Source organism: Marmota monax, unplaced genomic scaffold, assembly GCF_021218885.2.
Source record: "Marmota monax isolate L192 unplaced genomic scaffold, Marmota_monax_Labrador192_F-V1.1 WCK01_AAM20220418_F8-fsc00005, whole genome shotgun sequence".
Taxonomy (NCBI): Eukaryota; Metazoa; Chordata; class Mammalia; order Rodentia; family Sciuridae; genus Marmota; species Marmota monax.
Window position 1 is genome coordinate 15,119,414 of NW_026692254.1, and position 23,205 is coordinate 15,142,618.

Genomic DNA, 23,205 nt, shown 5'->3' on the forward strand with positions numbered 1-23,205 from the left:
AGTAATATTCAGAGATTGTGAATGTTGATTCAAGAATATCTTTCTTTTACTTCATCCCTCAAAAATTCATCTTTACTTCATTGTGATTTGCCTCCCACCTTCCTATTCCTTGTTATTGTCTTCTATCTGAGAGAGATTTTCTTCTGTAGAGGTATTTTCTTGTCACTCCTCTATCAAGACCCATGTCCTATAAAAGGCACCTCCAAAGCTAATATGGCACTCACAGAAGGGATTGGATGGATGTCCCCAGAAGCTGTCTGATGCCTTAGCCTGACATGGAGTTTTTACTTTCACAATAGTTGTAGTGTAATTTTTTGAGTAATTTACAAAAAAGTTGCTTCAAATAGTGATAAATTTGTGGCCCAGATATTTTTTTTTCCAGATGGTTTTATTTCTTCAGTCCTGGGGTCAAATTTAATGGTGTCGGTCAGAGGAAATGGCTCACCCTATTGGGTTCTATAGCTTTGAGGTCAGATACTAATGAGCCATAAACTCTTGCCTCGGTTAGGCTGTCTTCCTGTGGATTTTTGGCAGCTGGATTTGAAAATAGGTTTTAAAAGTTCTGCAGCAGGGGTGTGGCTCAGTGGTAGAGCACTTGTGTAGCATACATGAGACCCTGGTTCTATCCCCAGTACTGCAATAAAAATAATAAAAAGAATGTTAATTACTGAAACTTCTAAAGCATTAGCAGGTAGGAAAGCACAGCTGGGCTGAGATGCCCCCTCCATTACAAATACTTCCCCAGAGTAAGAAAAAAAACTGCACATACTTTTCTTAAAATATTTCTTATTTTTTAAAAAAATAGCTTCAGATTTTTTATATCAATTCAATTTTTTTACATCAATAAAAATTGTAGTAATCAGAAAGTGCTCAACAGATGAGAAAAAGGAACTGGGTAACTGAAAAGGAAAAAAAAATGAAGGAACTGGGAATAACTAAAGAGTAAATAAATACATTTGCTTCCAAGAAAATACCGAGCAGAGATGCTGAAGAGTTTATTTATTTATCTATTTATTTTGAGACAGGGTCTTGCTATGTTGCTCAGACTGTCTTGGCCTCAAGTGTTCTCAGCTTGGTCTTTCCAAATAGCTGGGACTTTAGGTGCCTAGCTCTAACAGTTTATTTTTCAATTGTCAGAAAAGCCTAGAGGTAAGCCAAATGAATAAAGCTGACAGATGGGCTAAGAGTTTATCATTAGAGTCAGTGAGCTTTTCAGACTGACCAAAAGGTGAAAGTTAGGATCCCTAAATGATAGAAACATTGCATTGCTTCAAATGCTTAGGACATTTTTCGGAGTAGTAATTTGAGGAGTTTTAAAACCCAGATGTCTCTCCATTTCAATATTTTGTAGTTGTTCTTTCTATCTTGTATTGGTGAAACATCCCAGTATAAACTTATCATTTTTCTTACTGGATAGGTATGATGTTATGTCATTAGCAAGCATCTTTTTAAAGCTGTATGAGGGAAGCCAGCAGCCTCTTTTTTTTTTTTTTTTTTTTTAAGCCAGCTACTGTTTACATGGGAAAAAGGGAAAGAAAAAGTAAAGAAACAACAACAAATCAACCAAACAAACAAGAAACCCAAACATTATTCAGTGGCTGTGAGTGCCACTGTAATATTTGAAACTTAGGCAAAGCAGAGGTAAAAGTGGAAGAGAAAGGAAGAAGGTAAAGGGACAAATGAATGTCCATCGTTTGCAAGATGAGACCAGAGGCTAAATAGAGGGATAGTGGATAATGTCTAATAAGTCTGCCTTCTGGTCCTTGGCTATGCAAGGGAATTCTGCTTTTCTACGTAAGCTTTAGAAGGAAATCTTAAGAACAGGCACCTCTGCTAAATTTAAGGTTTGGACTACTGAATTGGAACTACCAGTTCTACCAAAGGAGTTTGTGGAAGATACCAGGTGTGTCAGTCAGGGATCTTAGCTGTAGGCAACAGAATCCTCTTATTTCTTAGCATGTTAAAAAAGGACTTTAATGGAGGTGACGCAAATGAAGGAGAGCTAGTGTACCAGACAAGGACAACAGTGGAAACCAAAGCAATTCAGAAAGTCAAGAAGCTCAGAAGCAACTATCTTTTCAGCAGTAACAGCAGCAGCCTGGTCAGGATACCATGTGCTGCTGTTGGGTGGCATTAACTTCTCTGAATCCAAAGTCCCAAGAAAAGCATCCAATTTGGGGTGCCTAAGCCCACTGTGATGGAAGTGGGTAGAGAACTGTGCTTGTGGTTTCATGGTGGGCAGAACATTGCACCAACTCACACATAGTAGTGATTTTCCCTCTTCTATGGGGGCGGGGTGCTGAGCTACCTCCAAAGTGGCCTCTCCTATAAATTAGGGTCAGAGAAAGGTGACTATAAAGAATGCCAGAGGTAGTTATGGATTAGCACAGACAGTGGCATTAGGAGCAGTTATCAATGGATCAAGAGAATATGTTTTGTTTCCTGGTAATAGATTGAAATGGCATGGAAGATCAGAAGAGAGCACCTGTTCCCTGTCTTTTAACTTCATTTCTCTGTTTAGCCTCTGATCTCATCTTGAGGGGAAAAAACAGGTTGGGAGGAGGAGGTGGTAGAGAGGCTGACTGGAGGGACACAACCTGTATTATTCAAGCCCAAGCCTAGAACTAACATGTTGACTTATGGAGGTCTAGGGGACACTTATTCTATCATCTGGGAGAGCTCATTTTTCAGGGGAGTTTTTGTTTTGTTTTGTTTTGTTTTGTTTTGTGGTGTTAGAGATTGAACCCGGGACCTCATGAATGCTAGGTAAGCACTCTCACCAAACTACAACCCCAGCCCTTGTTTTTGCTTTTTAAGGCATACAATGTTTTCCCCTGCAGAAATACTTTAAAATCTTGCTGAAGTCTGAATCTGAATGTAGTCTTTCTTTCAGTTATTTATTTTGGGGTTTGTAGATACAGGCTTGACTTGGATGAATTTGGGAGGTAAAACTTAAGCCCAGTGAATGAAATAATAGGGAGTTCTAGCATGAAGTTCAGGATGCTACATGGATTTAAAGGGGGGAAAAGGTTAAAAAGTAATAAAGCTGAGAAGAAGGTGTGTTGACATTTTGTTTTCTTTTTGACATGTAATTCACAAACTACACATTATTTAAAGTGTGCAAATCAATGTTTTATATTCATAGAGTCATGCCACCAATACCACACAATTTTTGAATATTTTCATAACCCCTAAAATAAATGATATACCTTCTCACAAGCTGTTACCAGAGTCCTAGGCCAGAGGCTGGACGCTGAGTCCCAACAAATCAGATCTGGCCACTCACCCCCAATCCAAATGGCAAATGTAGTGGTGAAAAGTCAATAGGAACTCTAATCAATATGGCTACTTTAGGAAGGCACAACATCTGAGATCAAACATCTCAGCCCTGCTTTTGGGGTACTTACATGAGCTTTAGGTTTAAATAGAGGAAGCATTGGGGCAAAGGATGAGAGGCATGCATAATTGGTCAAATGGTGGTCTGGTTGATTGTTATATCAGTTCTAGTTCTGCAAGGTGGCTCTGGAGAAGTCATTGCCTGAGGGGACAATCTCCACTTCCTGTTCAGGATGCTTACCTCTCACACCTGTGATCCTGGAAGAGAACAGCAACTAGAGGGGGCTGAACTAGAGGTTGAGTCAGGACAGAGTTATGCAAGTTCATGCCAGTTTTTCCTTGTGCTTGCACATTATCCTTTTATGTTCTAATCATGATACATCACATGTCTGGCTAGCGTCTTCAATCTCCATCCAGGGTGGTATGCATCTTACTGTTGTAATGAGGCTAGGGTTGTTTCTCACTCACCAAAGTCTTTAATGCACACGCTCCCTACAGGAGTGTTTCCTCCAGATATCTTGTGATTGTCCTGCAGGTTTGCTTTTTCATTAGCCAATCAGGAAACTGCAGATAAGAACAAGGCAGGGAGGTAACACAGAGTGGGTTGCTCAGGAGTTGTTTCTGTGTTCCCATGATTTATGGGCATTTCTCTTTTGAAATTGGGTGTTCTCTGTGTATCCCTAAATTCCTGGCTCATCATGAGGTGATTGTTCTTGCTTGGAGGGCAGTCTCTTCCTGGGTTGATTTGCCTTCAAGGTTCTGCTATTCCTGAAAGGTGTAGGGCAATGGCTGGAGATATCTAGGTGTACATCACTCTTCGAGTGTGCATTATAAAAGCTGTAAGTTGAATGTCTCTGGGTCATGGGAGAAAACATATCTCTGAAGAAAGGTACAAGGAGTTCCCAGAGAGAAGAGGACCTTGACTCAGGACCAGTGGAGTTCTTGGCAATATGTGACAAAAAAATACAGCACAAGCCAAAGGGATAGACAGGTTTATTTAGGAAAGTAGATACATATTCAAAGACTGGGACAGAAATGCCTTTAGGGTAAGCAAAGAATACACACTCAAAGGCAAATGTGGGCTCTCTGTAGAGGAAGACACCGCAATCCCTTGGTGTTAATATTTATAGATGACTGGTGCTAGGGGCTGGATTTGAAATAGACCCAGGGTAGAATTATATAATTCCTGCTAGTTTTACCTGTGCTGTGCACTGCCCTCATGTTGCAAGGATTTGGGTCAAGGATGCAGTTCAAGGGTATGGACCAAGGGCATGTTGCTCAGGAGTGGCAATTGTTTGTGGTGCTTTCTGCACTTCAGTGGTTTACAGGCACTTCCTTTGAGACTCAGTATCTTTTCCTTAATTCCCAAATTCCTATCTCACCTGCAAATCTTGAAAATACTCTTATCTTGGTTTTCTTGAGCTTTGAAGGTGTGGATTACCAGCTTTAGATAAACAAATGATTCATCAAGATATGCCAATGTACAAAATTGAGTGGAAATATGATCCAAACATTAAGGTAATAAAGGAGACAGATACAAAATGAAGGCAGAGATGCCAAGCTTTATCCTGCTTTTAGTTACCCATTGGGTATCTGCAGGCCCAAATGAAGAGTCAGTGTTTCTACCAAAAGCAGCTTCTAATTCTATTATAAAGTCACCTCCCATTCCCTTCCAATCACACCCCTCTCACCCATCCTTGGGAATATCTAATCTACTTCTAACCTACTTTCTATCTTTATGGATTTTCCTATTCTAAACATTTCACATACAACATAATATACAATCTATAGCCTTTTGTTTCTGGACTCTCTCTTTCTTGAATGGTACCAGGGATGGAACTCAGGGGGCACTTAACCACTGAGCCACATCCCCAGCTCTTTTTATTTTGAGATATGGTCTCACTAAGTTGCTTAGGGCCTCACCAAATTTCTGAGGCTGATTTTGCACTTGCAATCCTCCTGCCTCAGTCTCCCCGGCCACTGTGATGACAGGCATGTGCCACGGTGCCCAGCTTGTTGCCAGCATAAAATTTTCAAGAATAATACAACTTGTAACATTAATCCTTTCAATTTTCTTGAGTAGTACTAGCAATAGAATTGCTAGGTCATATAGTAACTGTATATTTAATATCTCCAGGAACTGCCGGGCAGTTTTCCACAGGAGCAGCAACACCATTTTACATTCCTATCAGCAGTGTCTGAGTGTTCCAGTTTGCATATCCCACCAACACTTGTTATCTTTTCATTACAACCTCTAGTAGATGTGAAGGGTGTCTTTGGGTGCAGTCTTGATTTGCATTTCTCCTGTGACTAGTAATGCTGAGCATTCCTCCTTGTGCTTATTGGCCATTTGTGTATCCTTTTTGGTGAAATGTCAGTTCAGATCCTTTGCCTACTTTTAAATTGGTACTTGTCTCCTTATTATTGATTTGTAAGGATTATGTATTTTAAATACAAATGCCTTATCAGTTGTGTGCTTTTCAACTATTTCCTCCCATCCTGTGGGTTGTCTTTTTATTTTCTTGATGATGTTCATTGAAATGAAAAAGTTTCAATTTTGATGGCATGATCTATTTTTTTATTTGTTGCTTAGGTTTTTGTGTCATATGGAAGAATGCTTTGCCTAAGCCAAGGTCGCTGAGATTTATTCCTGTATTTTTCTTCTAAGATATTTATAACTTAAGACTTTATATTTAGGTCTTGCTTCATTTCTAGTTAATTTTTGTGTATGATGTAAAAGAAGGAGTTCTTGACACTCTCAAAGCTACAATAATTGATGTTTGGTGACAGCACATGAGGGAAGAGTGAATAATTTATTTATTGATTTATTCTCGGTTTGAACTACATTTTCCAGGGGGCTGTCCTCAACTTTTGTCTTCTTTCTGTCTCCTTTTAAATATTTTTTGGCTGTTGTGTGTTACAGTTATAATGGCTTTTAACACATCTTGATTCACTGTTTGCACATATTTATAGTGGTAACCCCTACATAAGCATTATAAGCCAAGATCAAAATGGTCACATCCTAAACAATGAGATTAAAACTTTGAAGGGATATTGTGAATTTTATATCTGGTCTTCAACCCCATTTCCTGGCATATTCCTAAAATATCTTGGAGTCTCTGAAGTGTTAGTATCTTTTTGTATGCTAATGAGTTCACTGAGGGCAGCCTCATGATGGGATGGGCCCAGGAAAGAGCCTACCCCCCACAACCTTCAGGGAAGGTGGAGAGTGATGGTTAAATCCATCACTAGAGGCCAGTGATCTACTCCTTTATGCCTATGTAATGAAGTCTCCATAAAACCCCCAAAAGGATGGGGTTTGGAGAGCCTCCAGACACTGAATATGTGGAACTTTCTGGAGGGTGGTACATCCAGACAGGGCATGGAAGCTCTGCATACCTTTCCATTGCCCTGCCCAAAGCATCTAGATCAGCATCCTTGATAATAAACCAGGAAATGTACATATGTGTTTCCTGAGTCCTGTGAGCCTCTCTGGCAAATTAATGGAACCCAAGGAGGGGGTTGTGAGAATCACTATGTATAGCCAGTTGCCAGAAGCACACATAAAACACCCTGGGTTTTCAGGTTGGCATCTACAGTGGGTGCAGGATGACAGTCTTGGGACTAAGTTCTCAAGCTATGAGGTCTGACATTATCTTCAGGTAGGTAATTTCAAAATAGAATTTAATTGGAGGACAACCAGTAAGGCCCACTGCTGCAGAGCTGCTTGCTTGCTGGTAGGAGAAACGTCTCTGCCTTCTGGGGTCACAGAAGTCTTCTGTGTTGACTGTTTTGGTGTGAGAACAGAGGAAAACCACAATTTTTTTTCTACAGAATCTAATTCTATGTTATTCTGTACTTGATCATAGTTCTTTCTCTTAAGTATTCTACTCCCTCATTCCTAGCTTTCATACTTTTTTTGGTTTATTTCCTCTTCTTATTCAAGACATCTCAAGGACCATCTGTTTCAGTTATCTTTCCATGACATGCCTGGCCGGGTTCAGTGCCCACCATTTTCTTCCTGTAGCACCCTGGGTTACCCTTGTAAATACTATTTTTATTGTACCTAAAAAAAGTATGTTGTAGTCGCCTGTTAATGTCTGTCTTGCTTGCAAGGCTTTTCAGTCCTCAAGGCAGGAACCTTGTCTTATTCACCTTTGTGACCTCAGTGCCTAGCATAGTCCTTCATAAGTAATAGTCTCCATAAATAGTTGATGACATGTGCTAATTTGAATTCCTTGTAATATTTCTTCTAGGAAATTTTTTAGGGTATAAGTGAAGACTTTGGAGTAGCTCAGTGATAAAGTGCCCCTGGATAGATTCCCAGTACTGTGATGATGATGATGATGATGATGTTGATGATGATAATGATGATGATATAGTAGTAATATTCCATTTTTGCTTTATTTTCAAAATTAGTCTGGTTTGGATATGTTGAGTGAAGGTGCTCAATGTTGTCTTAAGTGTTGATTTGGCAGTCTAATGTATTCCTTTTACTTGTGCAGAATGTTTCAGACATTTAAGGAATGGTTCTGGCTGGAACGGTTCTGGCTTCCTCCAACGATACAGTGGTCAGATCTTGAAGATCATGATGGACTCGTTTTGGCAGCCTAATGTATTCCTTTTACTTGTGCAGAATGTTTCAGACATTTATTTTTTAGGGTATAAGTGAAGACTTGGAGCTTTCAGGTGCTTGACTTTTGGCATTTGAAGTTATAGAAAATCTAAAATTAAAAAAATTTAATATCTTAGGTGCATATAACAGGAAAATACATACCCATAATATTCTCATGTGTGCTACTCAAAGTGACTGTAGTATGTTAAACTTCCATGCCATAGCCAAATTGTTCTGTGAGTATTAAAAGATTAATTCTTGTATAATGCAGTGAGGGGTCATGAAGCCCATTAAGTAATAATAATCCAGGCTGGGTACAGTGGTGCACACCTGTAAACATAGAGACTGAGGAGGCTGAGGCAGGAGGATTGCAAGTTGGAGACCAGCCTGGCAACTTAGTGAAACTCTGTCTCAAAATAAAAAATAGGGGCTAGGGTTGTAGCTCAGAGGCAGAGCGCTTGCCTAGCATGTGTGAGGCACTGGGTTCAATCCTTAGCACTAAATAAAAATGAAACAAATAAAATAAAGGCATGCTGTCCATCTACAACTACAAAAAATAAAAAAAATTAAAATAAAAGGACTAGTGATGTAGCTCAGTGATAAAGTGCCCCTGGATAGATTCCCAGTACTGTGATGATGATGATGATGATGATGTTGATGATGATAATGATGATGATATAGTAGTAATATTCCATTTTTGCTTTATTTTCAAAATTAGTCTGGTTTGGATATGTTGAGTGAAGGTGCTCAATGTTGTCTTAAGTGTTGATTTGGCAGTCTAATGTATTCCTTTTACTTGTGCAGAATGTTTCAGACATTTAAGGAATGGTTCTGGCTGGAACGGTTCTGGCTTCCTCCAACGATACAGTGGTCAGATCTTGAAGATCATGATGGACTCGTCTTTGTCAAACCTTCTCATTTGTATATGACAATCCCATATGCTTTTCTTTTGCTGATCATCAGACATTTCTTTGAAAAGTAAGTAACACTTGTATCTTCCCTTCATTCCTCTTCCTTGCTCCAACCCTAGATAATAAAGTATTAGATTTGGTGAGGTCCTTAATGAATCTCTTATTTGGAGATTGCCACTTATGGGCTGAAGACTCTTAGAGGGAGTTTGTGCCGTCAGGTACACACCAAACAAAACTTAGAGGCTGACCAAGAAAAACTGAGGAATGTGGATACCACTGTGTGAGATCAAGATAGGTTAAGAGTGAATGGATGTGATCATCACACATTGTAAGCATGTATGGAAATATCACAGTGAATCCCATTGATTTATACAATTAATACATGTTAATAGTAATACTAATAAAAGGTTAAAGATCCCAGAGTTTATTAGTATCAATGACATATGAACCCAGTTTATCTTCCACTGAGTGGGGATTTCTGACAATACATGTACTTTCCCAGAGAGACAAGGTAAGAACAGTCTGTGACTCAGAGATGAGCTGTCATTGTAAAATGCCAGTAAAATAACAGAAATGGCTTATTAAAGACTAAACCACATATTGCTGCATAGTATCACTTATTTTAAAGATTTATTTAAAGGTTTTATAGCTGCACTTCATCTTAAATTATAAGGAAATCAAAGAAAAAAATCAATTTACTTTCTCAGAAAGTAGTAATCTTTTTCTTTTTGTTGATTTAATTTAAATAGATATTTCTTCTAAAATTTTTTTCTTAAGAGAGAGAATTTTTAAATATTTATTTTTCAGTTTTCAGTGGACACAACATCTTTATTTTATTTTTGTGTGGTGCTGGGGATCGAACCCAGCACCCCATGCATGCCAGGCGAGCGTGTTACCACTTGAGCCACATCCCCAGCCCTCTTCTAAACTTTTAATTAAACTTGTACTTGTGTTCTGATAAGAAGAGATAAATGGCCATTTCTAATCTCTGTAGTTGTCTCTGTTTCAAAAAACTGTTATTAGTACATTAATTTATTTGCAACAAAAATAATACTTGTATCTCTTTTTTTATTGGTTGTTCAAAACATTACAGAGCTCTTGACATATCATATTTCATACATTAGATTCAAGTGGGTTATGAACTCCCATTTTTACCCCAAATACAGATTGCAGAATCACATCGATTACACATCCACATTTTTACATAATGCCATATTAGTGACTGTTGTATTCTGCTACCTTTCCTATCCTCAACTATCCCCCCTCCCCTCCCCTCCCATCTTCTCTCTCTACCCCATCTACTGTAATTCATTTCTCTCCTTGTTTATTTTCCCATTCCCCTCACAACCTCTTATATGTAATTTTGTATAACAATGAGGGTCTCCTTCCATTTCCATGCAATTTCCCTTTTCTCTCCCTTTCCCTCCCACATCATGTCTCTGTTTAATGTTAATCTTATCCTTCTGCTCTTCCTCCCTGCTCTGTTCTTAGTTGCTCTCATTATATCAAAGAAGACATTTGGCATTTGTTTTTTAGGGATTGGCTAGCTTCACTTAGCATAATCTGCTCTAGTGCCATCCATTTCCCTGCAAATTCCATGATTTTGTCATTTTTTAGTGCTGCGTAATACTCCATGGTGTATAAATGCCACATTTTTTTTTAATCCATTCATCTATTTAAGGGCATCTGGGTTGGTTCCACAGTCTAGCAATTGTGAATTGTGCTGCTATGAACATCGATGTGGCAATATCCCTGTAGTACGCTCTTTTAAGGTCTTCAGGGACTAGTCCGAGAAGGGCAATAGCTGGGTCAAATGGTGGTTCCATTCCCAGCTTTCCCAGGAATCTCCATACTGCTTTCCAAATTGGCCGCACCAATTTGCAGTCCCACCAGCAGTGTACAAGAGTACCCTTTTCCCCACATCCTCACCAGCACTTGTTGTTGTTTGACTTCAGAATGGCTGCCAATCTTACTGGAGTGAGATGGTATATTAGGGTGGTTTTGATTTGCATTTCTCTGACTGCTAGAGATGGTGAGCATTTTTTCATGTACTTGTTGATTGATTGTATGTCTTCCTCTGAGAAGTGTCTGTTCAGGTCCTTGGCCCATTTGTTGATTGGGTTATTTCAGGACCCACCCGTTGCATACTTGTATCTCAAGAGCTAAAAAACACCTAAGACAAACTCTGATAGTGATCTTGTTGTCTGAGATTAACTAAAATACAGATCATATGTTATAACCATTTGTAGGGTCCTTATCTTGAGAGTTAGTTTGACCAACTCTATTTCATAGACTTGCCAAATGCTTTTTTTTTTTTTTTTCAAATACAACTTCACTTTGGTCAATGACATGCTGTTGCTATTGGAACAGAAAGCCCCTGAGCTGAGTACCCTTGGCAGAGCACATTTGAAATGTACTTCCTTTTTAGCTGTTAATTCTACTTTTTGCACACATAGTTGGATTTGTCAAAAAATGTATAAATAAATAAAGTAGCATTTGCCCCTGGGCTTAAAATAGAGAATTACTCTTTACTAATCTGAAATACTTGTTTTGATTTGTTTTTTCTTGCATGTATCTGGTGATCTTTGAATTTGGCAGTTGGAATCTATTACTTATCTCCATCTCTGATTTTCCTACTTTTCAGTGGGCAGCTTCATTTTTTAGAGTTTGATAAGGACAGTGAGCTAGAAAATTATTTCGGTTGCTAAAACAGCACAGCTGTGGAGGACCAACTTGTTATGTTTTGGTCTTGGCTACTCCAAGAACAATCAGGAAGAAATTCCTAGGACCATTGTTTTTTCTTCTCAAGGGATTAAGAGTAATTTGTATCTTCTTTTCTATCTCCTTGTGAATTTAACTTCTAGTAACTCACCATTAGCTTTTTCCATTCTGTGACATTACAGAAAATTATGTGCCATTCCACCAATCCTATATGTCCCTTTTAGTGCAATAGAAGGAAGAAACATTTAACGTGGGAGAGAGAGACCTCACATTCTAAAGTATAAGTACATTTGTTTCAAGACTTCTATTATCATTTATAACAGATTAATCCATTTACATCATAAATACAATATTGCTTACACCTTGCATTTGACAGGAACTTATAGTTTAAGAGGTATAAAAAATCATAAGTGATGATCTCAGTCTTCAGGTGAGGAAGTGAGAAAAGAGTAGCTTGTTGGGGCTCGCACAGGTAAGTAAGGAGTACATCTAGGACCAGAACTCACAGCTACTATACCAGGTTTAAGTTGGTGTTGGCTTTGGTTTTCTGTTTTCCTACTTCTTGGACTTTCACAATGAAATACTACTGATAGCAGAAGAGAGTAAATGAATATCTTTGGGGAACAAAGAAGACATATTTTTAAATAGATGACTGCAAAATATGTGAAATTTTTTGAACTGTCTTAAATTGATAAATTTGACATTGTTTCAGCATATTCTATTATATATTTGTCACAAGAAATCTTCTTTTGTCCTAGACTGTACTTCCCAAATCTTCTCACTGTTTGAAGTGACCAGGGGTTTTGATATGGCTGGCTCATTTTTGTCCTTTATTCCTAGCCAAGAGCCATTTAATATCAAGAAGTAATATTCCTTCCCAGAAAAGTAAAAGTGGAGAGACAGAACTGGTAAGAAAGGAACAACAACAAAAAAAAAAAATTAGATAATTTGAAAGTGACTGACATTTGTTTTGTATTTAGGATTTCCTTTTTTTTTGCAAGTTTTAGTTTTTGGCATATATATATATATAGTCAAGACTAGTAGTTTCCAACTACTTGTCTTCTATGCATTATTTTATGTGTTCAAAGTGTGATTTAAAGATCTGAACTACTGAGAGTTCAACACTTAGAGGATAAACCCATTGTCTCTGAGTAAATTATGGCCCTGTAAGTCCAAGCAGAGGTGAGAAGATCAAAGGTCACCTTTTTCTTGTACTTGATTGTGTAAGATATAGATTGCCCACCTCTACTATTTTCACTCAGCACTATAAGGTCATGATGGTACAGAATGTCCTTCATTCTTTAAAGAAGAATAGGGGAAGTGGAGTAAGTCATCTATAGTAATTTATAGGAACATAAGAATGGTTGTTACTGGCTGTGTAAAATGGAAATAGTATCAAAATTGGCACATTAGAATCGAGTGCTATCTGAGACTTGCATTGCTTCAGATATTTTGTTCTCATATATGGAACTCTGAACAACCCTGCTCATAGAGCCTCTGAATCCTTAGGGACTGGAGTCAATCTTATGCCAATAGGCTACTTTATCTGTTTATGGAAATATTTAAATTTGCCATACTTAATATTTGCCTAGTGCTGCCTTTCTTTTATTATATAAAAGAATATTGAAAATAAAGGGAGAAATCTTGGATTGCTAAGCTTTTGGCTGCTGGAAGACTAGTGTTAGACAAAAAGGGGCTGACTGATGTCGGAATGGGGTATCTTTACAGTCTCAGTTCTGCAATACTACAGAACTTAAGGGACTCATTTCCTGCTAAATAACCTAAGTTGGAATCATTTACATGAAAGAAGTATATCACTCATTTTCCTTACTCTGGCTTTTATCCTACCATATCAATAAAATGAAAGTTTAGGCAAGTTAATCTCTGAATTCCCTACTAGAGCTAAGACTTAAAATTTCCCTTTTAGCATAAATTCAGCTTATCTAGTAGTTACTATGTGCTTCATTCTACTCTCCCTTTTTGAAACAGATTTTTAATCAAGTACCTGTTCTTATTTATCTATACTAATGTAAGGTCATTGATTCCCCCCCCCCCCATTTATTTATTTATTTTGGTACTGGGGATTGAACCCACGGCACTTTATCACTGAGCCACATCCCCAGACCTTTTTATTTTTTTATTTTGGGTCAGGGTCTTGCTAAATTACCTAGGGCCTCACTAAATTGCTAAGGCTGGCTCTGTACTGTGTTTCTCCTGCCTCAGCCTCCTCAGCCACTGGGATTGTAAGTATGTGCCACCACACTTGGCAGATGATTGATTTTCTATATTTATTTGAAAAGAAAGGCTAGAACTGAATTAGATTACTGTATTTATATACTTTCTCTGTTCTATTAAAAATGCTATTTCTCTTCTTAAGACTGATAAAGAGGACCATATTTCTCTTTCTTGTTTAAACTGATGATTTTATATATCTTTGATTCTCATATCAGTATTATAGCTTGTTATACTTATCTCTCAAATGATCTTCTAGAAAGAAATCTCTACTTCATTTGGCTTTGAAATTGGTTTCATTCCCTGATGGCATAAATTTAATTCTGTCCCTCCAAATTTTTTCATTTCTAATATCTGAAGAGAGAGCACTGAGATTGAGTGATTGAGAACACTACCATATGAAACCATTCATATTTATTATTTTACTAGTAAAAACAATGGGTGTTTTCACCAATAAAAAATTTCAACTAATAGGTTGGAAAAATGAGCCAATTTTATTATTTTTCCAAAATCCTGTCAAATAAATTTTTTGAGATTTAGTTAATTTTAAGGATATCTTAGTTTCTCTGAGTTGATTTTTTTGGAGGGGGGGCACTTTTATGCCAAAGGGGAATTAATTAAAAATATTCTTCAAATCTCAGAGACATAACACATTGACATTTCTCTGGATAAGAGTTCTTTTGACTGATTTAAATTGCTTTTTCCTTAATTGCCTTTTCATTTGATTCCATACTCCTATTCTCCCTGCTGTGTTCCAATGCATCTGATGGTCCCTTATTTGTGTGACCAAGGAAAACATGTGCTTTACATGCATGTGTGGTTAGTTGACATAAATGGAATGGCACTAAGACCTTATTCTTTTGTAAAAAATTCAGCACAGTGTTTTATACTCTATCCACATTTCTGTGTACATCTGGTGCATAATTAGCTTGTTTTTATATGTCTCTGAAATTCATGGGCCATTTCCAAAGGACCTTAGTCCATCTGGAAGTTGAACAGATTTATACACTTTATCCCATTATCTTATGAGATTTTTTTCATTCAACTCCCATGGATATTAAAAAATGAATAAAGGGCTAAATGATCATTCCTAACTTAAATGTCTTGAATTTAATTAAACACAGAAACTCTCCTAAATAAGTACTAGAAAAGAATAAACCTGGTAGAAACTAAACTTTTATCAGAACTGAAGGAACTTTAGAGATATCCCATTATTTTATATCAGCTTTATCAAGGTTTTATTCACATATAGTTCATCCAAAATTTAGTGAATTTTGACCAATAAATACAATCATGCAGCCATCACCATGATTATGGTGTAGATTTCCATCAGCCTAAAACTTCCCTTTACCTCTTATTCAGTTAATCCCTTACTGTCCCCTGATAATCACTGATCTGCTTTCTGTCGCTGTAATTTTGCATTTTATAGGATTTCCTATAAAGGGAATCAGATTATAGTTGTTTGTATCTGAATTCCTCCATTTAACAATGCTTTTGCAATTTTTTTCATGTTGTCGTATCAATGATTCTTTGTTATTGTTGACTAGCTTCAATATATGGATATACCATTCTACAATTTATTTATGCTTTAATTAATTGATATAAATTTGTGTTTAGACTTTGGGGGCTATCACAAATGAAGCTGTTAAGAACATCTAAGTATAAGAATAGTCTTAGCTAGGGACTGGGGTTGTAGTTCAGTGGTAGAGCACTTGCCTAGCACGCGTGAGGCACTGGGCCTCAGCACCACATAAAAATAAATAAATTAAATAAAGGCATTGTGTCCATCTACAACTAAAAATAAAAAGAAAGAAGATAAGCTTATATATATGCATTTGTTTTTCTTAAGAAAAAGCTAAAAATGTTTGTTCTTTAAAAGACACTACGAGTGTGTTTCCATACCTTGGGTTATTTGTCAGCAATAACAAGGAATGAGCTACAAATAAGTGCTATGGCATAGATGAACTGCCAAGCAATGAAAGAAGCCTGACACAAGTGATCATATATTATATGATTCCACTTATACCAAATATCCAGAAAAGGCAAAGCTCTAAGGATATAAAATAAATAAGTGGTTTCCGAGGGCAGGTTCAAGAAGAAACCAGGAACAGTAAACATGCATGAGGGATCATATTGGGGTGATGGGAATACTCTAAAAATGATTCATGGTAATGTATAATTTAGTAAATTTACTATAAAGTCATTAATTTATATACTTGAAAAGGTTTAATTATATGATATATAAGAATGCCTTAATAATTATTATTTAACTATTTATTTTTCATGATACTGGGAATTGAACCCAGGTTCTCATGCATGCTAGGCAAGCGCTCTGCCTCTGAGCTATATTCCATGTCCTTTTTGTTTTTGGTTGAGGCAAAGTCTCACTAAGTTTCCCAGGCTGGCCTCAAACTTGTGATCCTCATACTTCAGCTTCCCAAATAACTGGGATTACAGTATGCATCACCATGCCTGGATAATAATTTTTTTTTTTTAGAAAAAGACAATGTAAATAGAATGTAAAGGCAAGCCACAGATGGGGAGAAATCATATGTAAAACATATATCTTATAAAGGACTTAATTTCAGTATATATGAAGAAATCTTATAACTCAATAATTGTATCTTGATTTTAAATATGGGCAAAAGATTTGAGCAAATACTTCATTAAAAAAGCCAATGAGGGGAACAGAACAGAGTTGGAGCTCCTTCAAAGCATCTTACTAGGGAATTTTCACTATCTGACCTGCCTGGTAGCTCCCTGGATGACACTTCTAAGAAGGCTGTCCCTATTAGACCTGACTCAGAGTTCACCCAGTGAAAAGGCCTTTTCTTTGGGGATGTTAATCTAAAATAATCTGTGGCAATTGATTAGTTTCATACCTTTGTGACACAATTGATAATAATCAGAGCAAATTATAGTCTAGTGAAAAAGCTTAACATGAAAAGCTGAGAAATGAAGTGTCCATAAGGGACGGCGATAGTTTTGACAATCCAGAAGGCCACTTTTAAGTGTTATGATTTGGACATGCCCATGACTTGGGGAAAACCTGGGAAAGCCCTAACTCTCACCTCTGAATGACCTTTAGGTTCTGTGTAAATAGTGAGCATAGGCTAGGGCATAGTTATATGCCCTGCTGAATGCTGAAGGTGTGCCCCAACACGCACACAGCCACTTAATGTTTCTAGGCATTAAGGAAATCTTTGTCTAATCATTAACTGACTCCTAAGCTAGCCTAATTGAGACTTCAGTGCCCACACATGACAAAGAATACAGAGTTCACAGTTTAGTTTTTAAAAAGTAACTAAACGACAGCAAATAAAAATAAACAATCAAACAATTCTGAGAAGGGAGGGCAGTCTGATTTCCAGAGTAGTGACTTTACAGTATTTAACATCCAATTTCCAACAAAACCTTAGGAGTCACATGAGGAAATAAAAAATTTATTTATTTATGTCCTACATATAGAAAATGTAGTGTCCCTGAGAAAGCCTACATGTTGGACTTATTAGACAAAGACTTTAAATCAGCTATTTTAAACATGTTCAAAATTTTAGAAAAAAACATACTTAAGAATTAAAGGAGAATTGCTTCAGTGTCCTGGTGTTACTATACCGTGGAGCTCATGACATCACCAGCCAAGATGCCGGAGAAGACCCAGACCCAAGACCAGCATGTGGAGGAGGAGGAGGAGGTGGAGACCTTTGCCTTCAGGTAGAGATTGCTCAGTTGATATCATTGACCATCAATATTTTCTACTCAAACAAAGAGATCTATCTTCTTGTGGGAGCTGATTTACAAAGCCTCAGACATCCTGGACAAAATCAGATATGAAAGCTTGACCAATCCCAGTAAGATAGACTCTGGGAAGGAGCTACACATTAATCTCATTCCAAACAAACGAGACCAACCCCTCATGATCATGGATACTGGAATTGGAATGATCAAGGCTGACTTGATCAATAACTTTGGTACTATCATCAAGTTTGGGACCAAAGCATTCATGGAGGCTTTGCAGGCTGGCGCAGACATCTCCATGATTGGCCAGTTTGGTGTCAGTTTTTATTCTGCATATTTGGTTGCTGAGAAAGTGACTGTGATCATCAAATACAAAGATGATGAGCAGTATCCCTGGGATTCCCATCGGAAGCTCCTTCACTCTCAGGGCTGAGACAGGGGAACCAATGGGTCATGGGACAAAGGTTACCCAGCAACTGAAAGAAGACCAAACTCAGTACTTGGAGGAGAGAAGAATAAGGGAGATTGTGAAGAAGCAGTCCCAGCTTATTGGCTATCCCCATTACTCTCTTTGTGGAGAAGGAACGTGATGAAGAAGTCGGTGATGATGAGGCTGAAGAAAAGAAGATACAGAGGAGGAAAAGAAAAAGAAGAAATGGAGCCTGATGACAAACGTAAAGATGAAGATGTTGGTTCTGATGAAGAAGAAGAATAGAAGGATGGCGACAAGAAGAAGAATAAAAAGATTAAGGAGAAGTACATTGATCATGAAGAACTCAACAAAACAAAGCCTGTTTGGACAGAAATCCTGACAGTATCACTAATGAAGAGTATGAAAGTTTGACCAATTGGGGAGATCACTTGGCAGTGAAGCATTTTTCCACTGAAGGACAGTTGGAATTCAGGGCTCTTCTTTTTGTCCCAAGATGTGCTCCTTTTGACCTCTTTGAAAACAGAAAGAAAAAGGTCAACTGAAAGGCAAGTGACTCACCTGAGACGAGATTCAAACAAGAGATTTTATTGGAGGGCTGCCCGAAAGGGAAGAAAAGGAGAGGCAGAGAGGAGAGGAGGTGAGCAGAGAGAAAGCAGAGAGGAGAGAAAGAAGAGGAAGAGGGCAGAGAGCGTGAACTTGTAAGCTTCAGCTTAAGAAGGGTTGTGTAGGTGAGGTAATGTTAGAGTCTGTAAACAAGTCAAAAATAACACCTGGCATTTTGCCAGGGGAATGTTAGAGTCTGTAAACAAGTCTGGATGGTGCCTGGCAAAATGCCAGAGGGAGTGGTTTGAGAAGTAACAAAAACAAGCCATTAAGTGTGGAGATTCCTTATTGGTTGACTGATGTATCTAGTTTATGCTAATTAGATAAGCTGTGTGGAATGTATAAATACTGCTCCTGTCCTGCAATAAACGGCTCCTACTCCTGCTGTATCAACATACACAAGTTATTCGTCACCCCCCGGTTATTTTGCAGCCAGCCGGCCTTCTGCAGATGGTGGCCCGTTACGGGGAGCCCCGGGACACTCGGGGGTAAGTGACGAAAAATGCTGCCCGTCCATAGATAGGACTGGAGCAAATCTGCTCGTCCCTAGGCAGATAGGGCGAGAGGAAAAATGACCATTTCAAGAAAATGGAAAAGATTGATACAGTATGTTTGTGTCTTGTTTTGTCTCAGTGTATTGTATTGTCTTTGTGATGAAAATATGGAAGGGGTGAAAAGTAAATTACTAAGGGAAGAAGGCACCCCAGTGGAACCAAGAATAGTTAGGGAATGTGTTGATAAGAGCCCAGGAACTCTAGTCAGAAAGAAAAAGAAAGTTCAGAAGAAGAAGGATTATCAGGAAAAAAGTTGCAGCAAAAGGCTATTACTAAATACTTTTCGTTACCGGAGGGTGCGTGAAGTGGAGAGGCGGCTGCCGAGTGTGCAAGCCGGTCACAGCGCAGCAAGGATTTTCCAAGAGGCGGCCGCGACTGGCCCTTCCCCGCCTCCTGGCCGGGGAGCTGGCTCTTCCACTGCCGGGAGCCCAAATCTAGACCTGACCTGGAGGCACAGGCTCTTGCTCCCTGTGCCCAGTAGCAGTTTGAGTCCGGGACACTCCCCAGGGCCATCTGGGGCTGTCCAGGCACTACAGCCAGCAGAAGACGCTACTGGTGTCCCTGATGTTTGGTCATTTTCAATGCCAATAACTAAGCTACAATGGTTCTCCCACACCTGGAAGCTGATGAGTAATGAGCACTATTAATGCTTATTTCAAATGCAAAAAAACCTTGATATAATGTACTAAATTGTTCAGAAGGTTGTTTTCTTAGTAGAATACTACAGGATTTTCTTTAGCCATCCGGAGTTCCTGCCTTCGTCCCAGTGCCGGTGAGGACGAGGATGGAAAAATTTCCCGTGTTGCTGAGAACCGGACTGAGATTTCAGCTGAGAACCGGACGAGACTTCGGATTAAGCTAGCTGCCTGCAGAACTTACCTGGACTGTGATTTAAGCTAGCTGCCTGCAGAACTTACCTGGACTGTGATTTACCTGGACTGTGAGTTAATCTATTGAGACACTGCTTTACCTGGACTGAGACAACAAACTGTAATCTATAACAAATTGTAACTCGGTATCTTTACAAATGGTGTCATTGCTGGTATAATTTTTCCAAGGGCTTCTTGCATGGAGCCATCAATTGGCTTGGTATTGTGGCATTTTGTATCCTCCCTTTCTGTTTGTGGCAGGTTATTTATGGTGTTTCTGTAAAAACCACTATGGTCCTTATTTAAATTAAACAAAAGGGGGAAATGTTAGAGTCTGTAAACAAGTCAAAAATAACACCTGGCATTTTGCCAGGGGAATGTTAGAGTCTGTAAACAAGTCTGGATGGTGCCTGGCAAAATGCCAGAGGGAGTGGTTTGAGAAGTAACAAAAACAAGCCATTAAGTGTGGAGATTCCTTATTGGTTGACTGATGTATCTAGTTTATGCTAATTAGATAAGCTGTGTGGAATGTATAAATACTGCTCCTGTCCTGCAATAAACGGCTCCTACTCCTGCTGTATCAACATACACAAGTTATTCGTCACCCCCCGGTTATTTTGCAGCCAGCCGGCCTTCTGCAAGGTAGCAGGTGCTGATTGGTAGGGAGACTCAGGAACAGCCAGCGGACACTGTGTCCTATGGGGATTGGTCAAGAAAACTTTTGAATTTGGCGCTCTTGGGCTTGGCGCCCTTCAGAGAGGAGGGGGAGGGGTAAGGAATTCCGTGATGTTCTCATGAGACGGAAACTTAACCTCAGTGGGGAGTCTCTCAAACACCCAACAACAACATTAAGTTGTGTGTATGCAGGGTTTTCATCATGGATAACTGTGAGACGCTAATCCCTGAATATCTGAACTTCATTAAAGGAGTGGTGGACTCCGAGGATCTTCCTCTAAATATTTTCCATGAAATGTTGCAACAGAGCCAAATTTTCAAAGTCATCAGAAAGAATTTGGTTAAAAAATGCTTAGAACTGTTCGTTGAACTGGAGAAGATAAAGAGAACTACAAAAAATCCTATGATCTGGCTGGGGTTGTGGCTCAGTGGTAGACTGCTTGCTTAGCACATTTGAGGCACTGGGTCCCCAGCACCACATTAAAAAAAAAAAGAAAGAAAGAAAGAAAGAAAAGCTAAATAAACAAAATAAAGGTATTGTGTCCATTTACAACTAAAAATATTTAAAAAAATTCTGTGAGTAGTTTTCTAAAAATGTAAAGTTTGGAATACATGAAGACTCTCAAAATTGATAGAAGTATTCAGAGCTGTTATGATACTACATATCTGCTTCTGGGGATGAGATAGTTTCTCTCAAGGACTATTGCACCAGAATGAAGGAAAACCAGAAACACATCTACTATATCACAGGTGAGACCAGGGACTAGGTAGCTAACTCTGTCTTTGTGGAGCATTTTCAGAAACATAGTTTGGAAGTGATCTATATGATCAAGCCCATCTATGTGTACTGTGTTCAACAGCTGAATGAATTTAAGGGGAAGATTTTAGTGTCCATCACAAAAAAGGGCTTGGAGCTTCCAGAGGATGAAAAAGAGAAGAAGAAACAGGAAGAGAAAAAGACAAAGTTTGAAAACCTCTGCAAGTTCATGAAGGACATCTTGGAGAAAAAGATTGAAAAAGTGGTGTGTCAAACTGATTGGTTACCTCCCATGCTGTATAATCATAAGCATGTATGGCTAGACAGCAAACATGGAAAGAATCATGAAATCTCATGCTCTGAGAGACAACTTTACAGTGGGCTACATGGCAGTGAAGAAACATCTGGAGATAAACCCTGACCACTCTATCATTGAGACCTTAAGGCAAAAGGCAGAGGCTGATAAGAATAAGTCTGTGAGAGATCTGGTCATCTTGCTGTATGAAACTGCACTCCTGTCTTCTGGTTTCAGTTTGGAAGATCCCAAGACCCATGCTAACAGGATCTACAGGATGATCAAATTTGGTCTAGGTATTGATGAGGGTGACTCCACTGCTGATGACACCAGAGCTGCTGTAAAACGGAAGAGATGCTTGCTTGGAAGGAGACGATGACACATGGCGCATGGAAGAAGTAGACTAAGCTTCTGAAGAACCACTCATACATGTGTCCCCTACTTCACCTTCATTCCTGATGTTTTCAAGGATTTTTTTGTTCTTTGTTTTTAATTAACATTTATCAAACAGTCTGTATGGCACGACAATAACTACTTGAGGGAAGATAAGATTTCTTTATACTTTTAAGTGATACTGTGATGCTTTAGGCACTAATGCAGAGCTAGTAATGCTTTTTCTAGTTTCACATTGGCTTATTTTTTAACAGGTTGAGATGTTCTAAAACATGTAACTTATCATTAACTTTGTGGTCTAAAGTGTTCACTACCAACTTGTATCCCTAGTAGACCAGACCAAATCTTTTGTTCCTAAAGTGCTCCAAGATAGACCTCTATGTTTAAAAGAAAAATATTTGTTAAAATGGCTTGAGTTTCATCTCGTTAGATTCCACTTTTTAAACTTTCTATGCCATTGTGCATATACTAGTGCTCTAGAACCAGGTATGTTAAACTGAAACAACTGGCTGGCCTCTCCAGGGCTTGTTTTCCAAATAAAATTATTGAGAGGAACAAAACTTAACCCTCCCTAGGAGTGTTACAAAGCAGTTCAATCAGAAAGTCAGTAAGGCTTGTGAATGGAAATGTTTAGTACCCAAGTCAATATTCTGCTTTAAAGAGTAATAAATGCAGATGAGTTAAAAAGGAACTAAATGAAAGTATGAGAACAATATGTTATCAAATCAACAATGTCAGTAAAGTAAGAAAATATAAATTATAACAAAGAATCAAATAGAAATTGTGGAGCAAACTGCTTGCCTCATGAATCAGGAAGCAAAAGAGCATATTCCCAATTATCTAAGAACCTCCCACCAGGTCCTGCCTCTTAGAAATCCACAGTACCTCCCAGTAGTGCCACCTGAGAACCAAAGTAACACATGGATCTTTGGGAGACATTCAGCATACAAACTATAGCACAACACAAGCAAATGATGGATTTTTCCCTGAGCATCTGAAGTTACAGCTCTAGTTTTCTGGTATTGTTGTGGATTCATTCTGAGATATTGAGCTTAATTTCTTTTCATATTTTT

General features: G+C 38.4%; 2 protein-coding genes and 1 pseudogene across 2 annotated transcripts in view; all 3 read left to right on the plus strand.

Moving 5' to 3' along the window:
• Positions 1-7,965, plus strand: part of Lins1 (lines homolog 1) — a 71,880-nt gene extending 63,915 nt beyond the window's left edge. The window contains exon 7 of the mRNA XM_058576811.1: positions 7,842-7,965. Coding sequence (XP_058432794.1) covers positions 7,842-7,950 — 109 coding nt within the window. The 3' untranslated portion in view covers positions 7,951-7,965. The remainder of the gene's footprint in view (positions 1-7,841) is intronic.
• A 605-nt stretch (positions 7,966-8,570) lies between these two features.
• The window catches only part of Cers3 (ceramide synthase 3), a 97,028-nt gene continuing 82,393 nt past the window's right edge, over positions 8,571-23,205 (plus strand). Inside the window, exon 1 of the mRNA XM_046436042.2 lies at positions 8,571-8,929. Within this exon, the coding sequence (XP_046291998.2) occupies positions 8,733-8,929 (197 nt within the window). The 5' untranslated portion in view covers positions 8,571-8,732. The remainder of the gene's footprint in view (positions 8,930-23,205) is intronic.
• On the plus strand, positions 10,331-23,199 carry LOC124087250 (heat shock protein HSP 90-alpha-like; annotated as a pseudogene).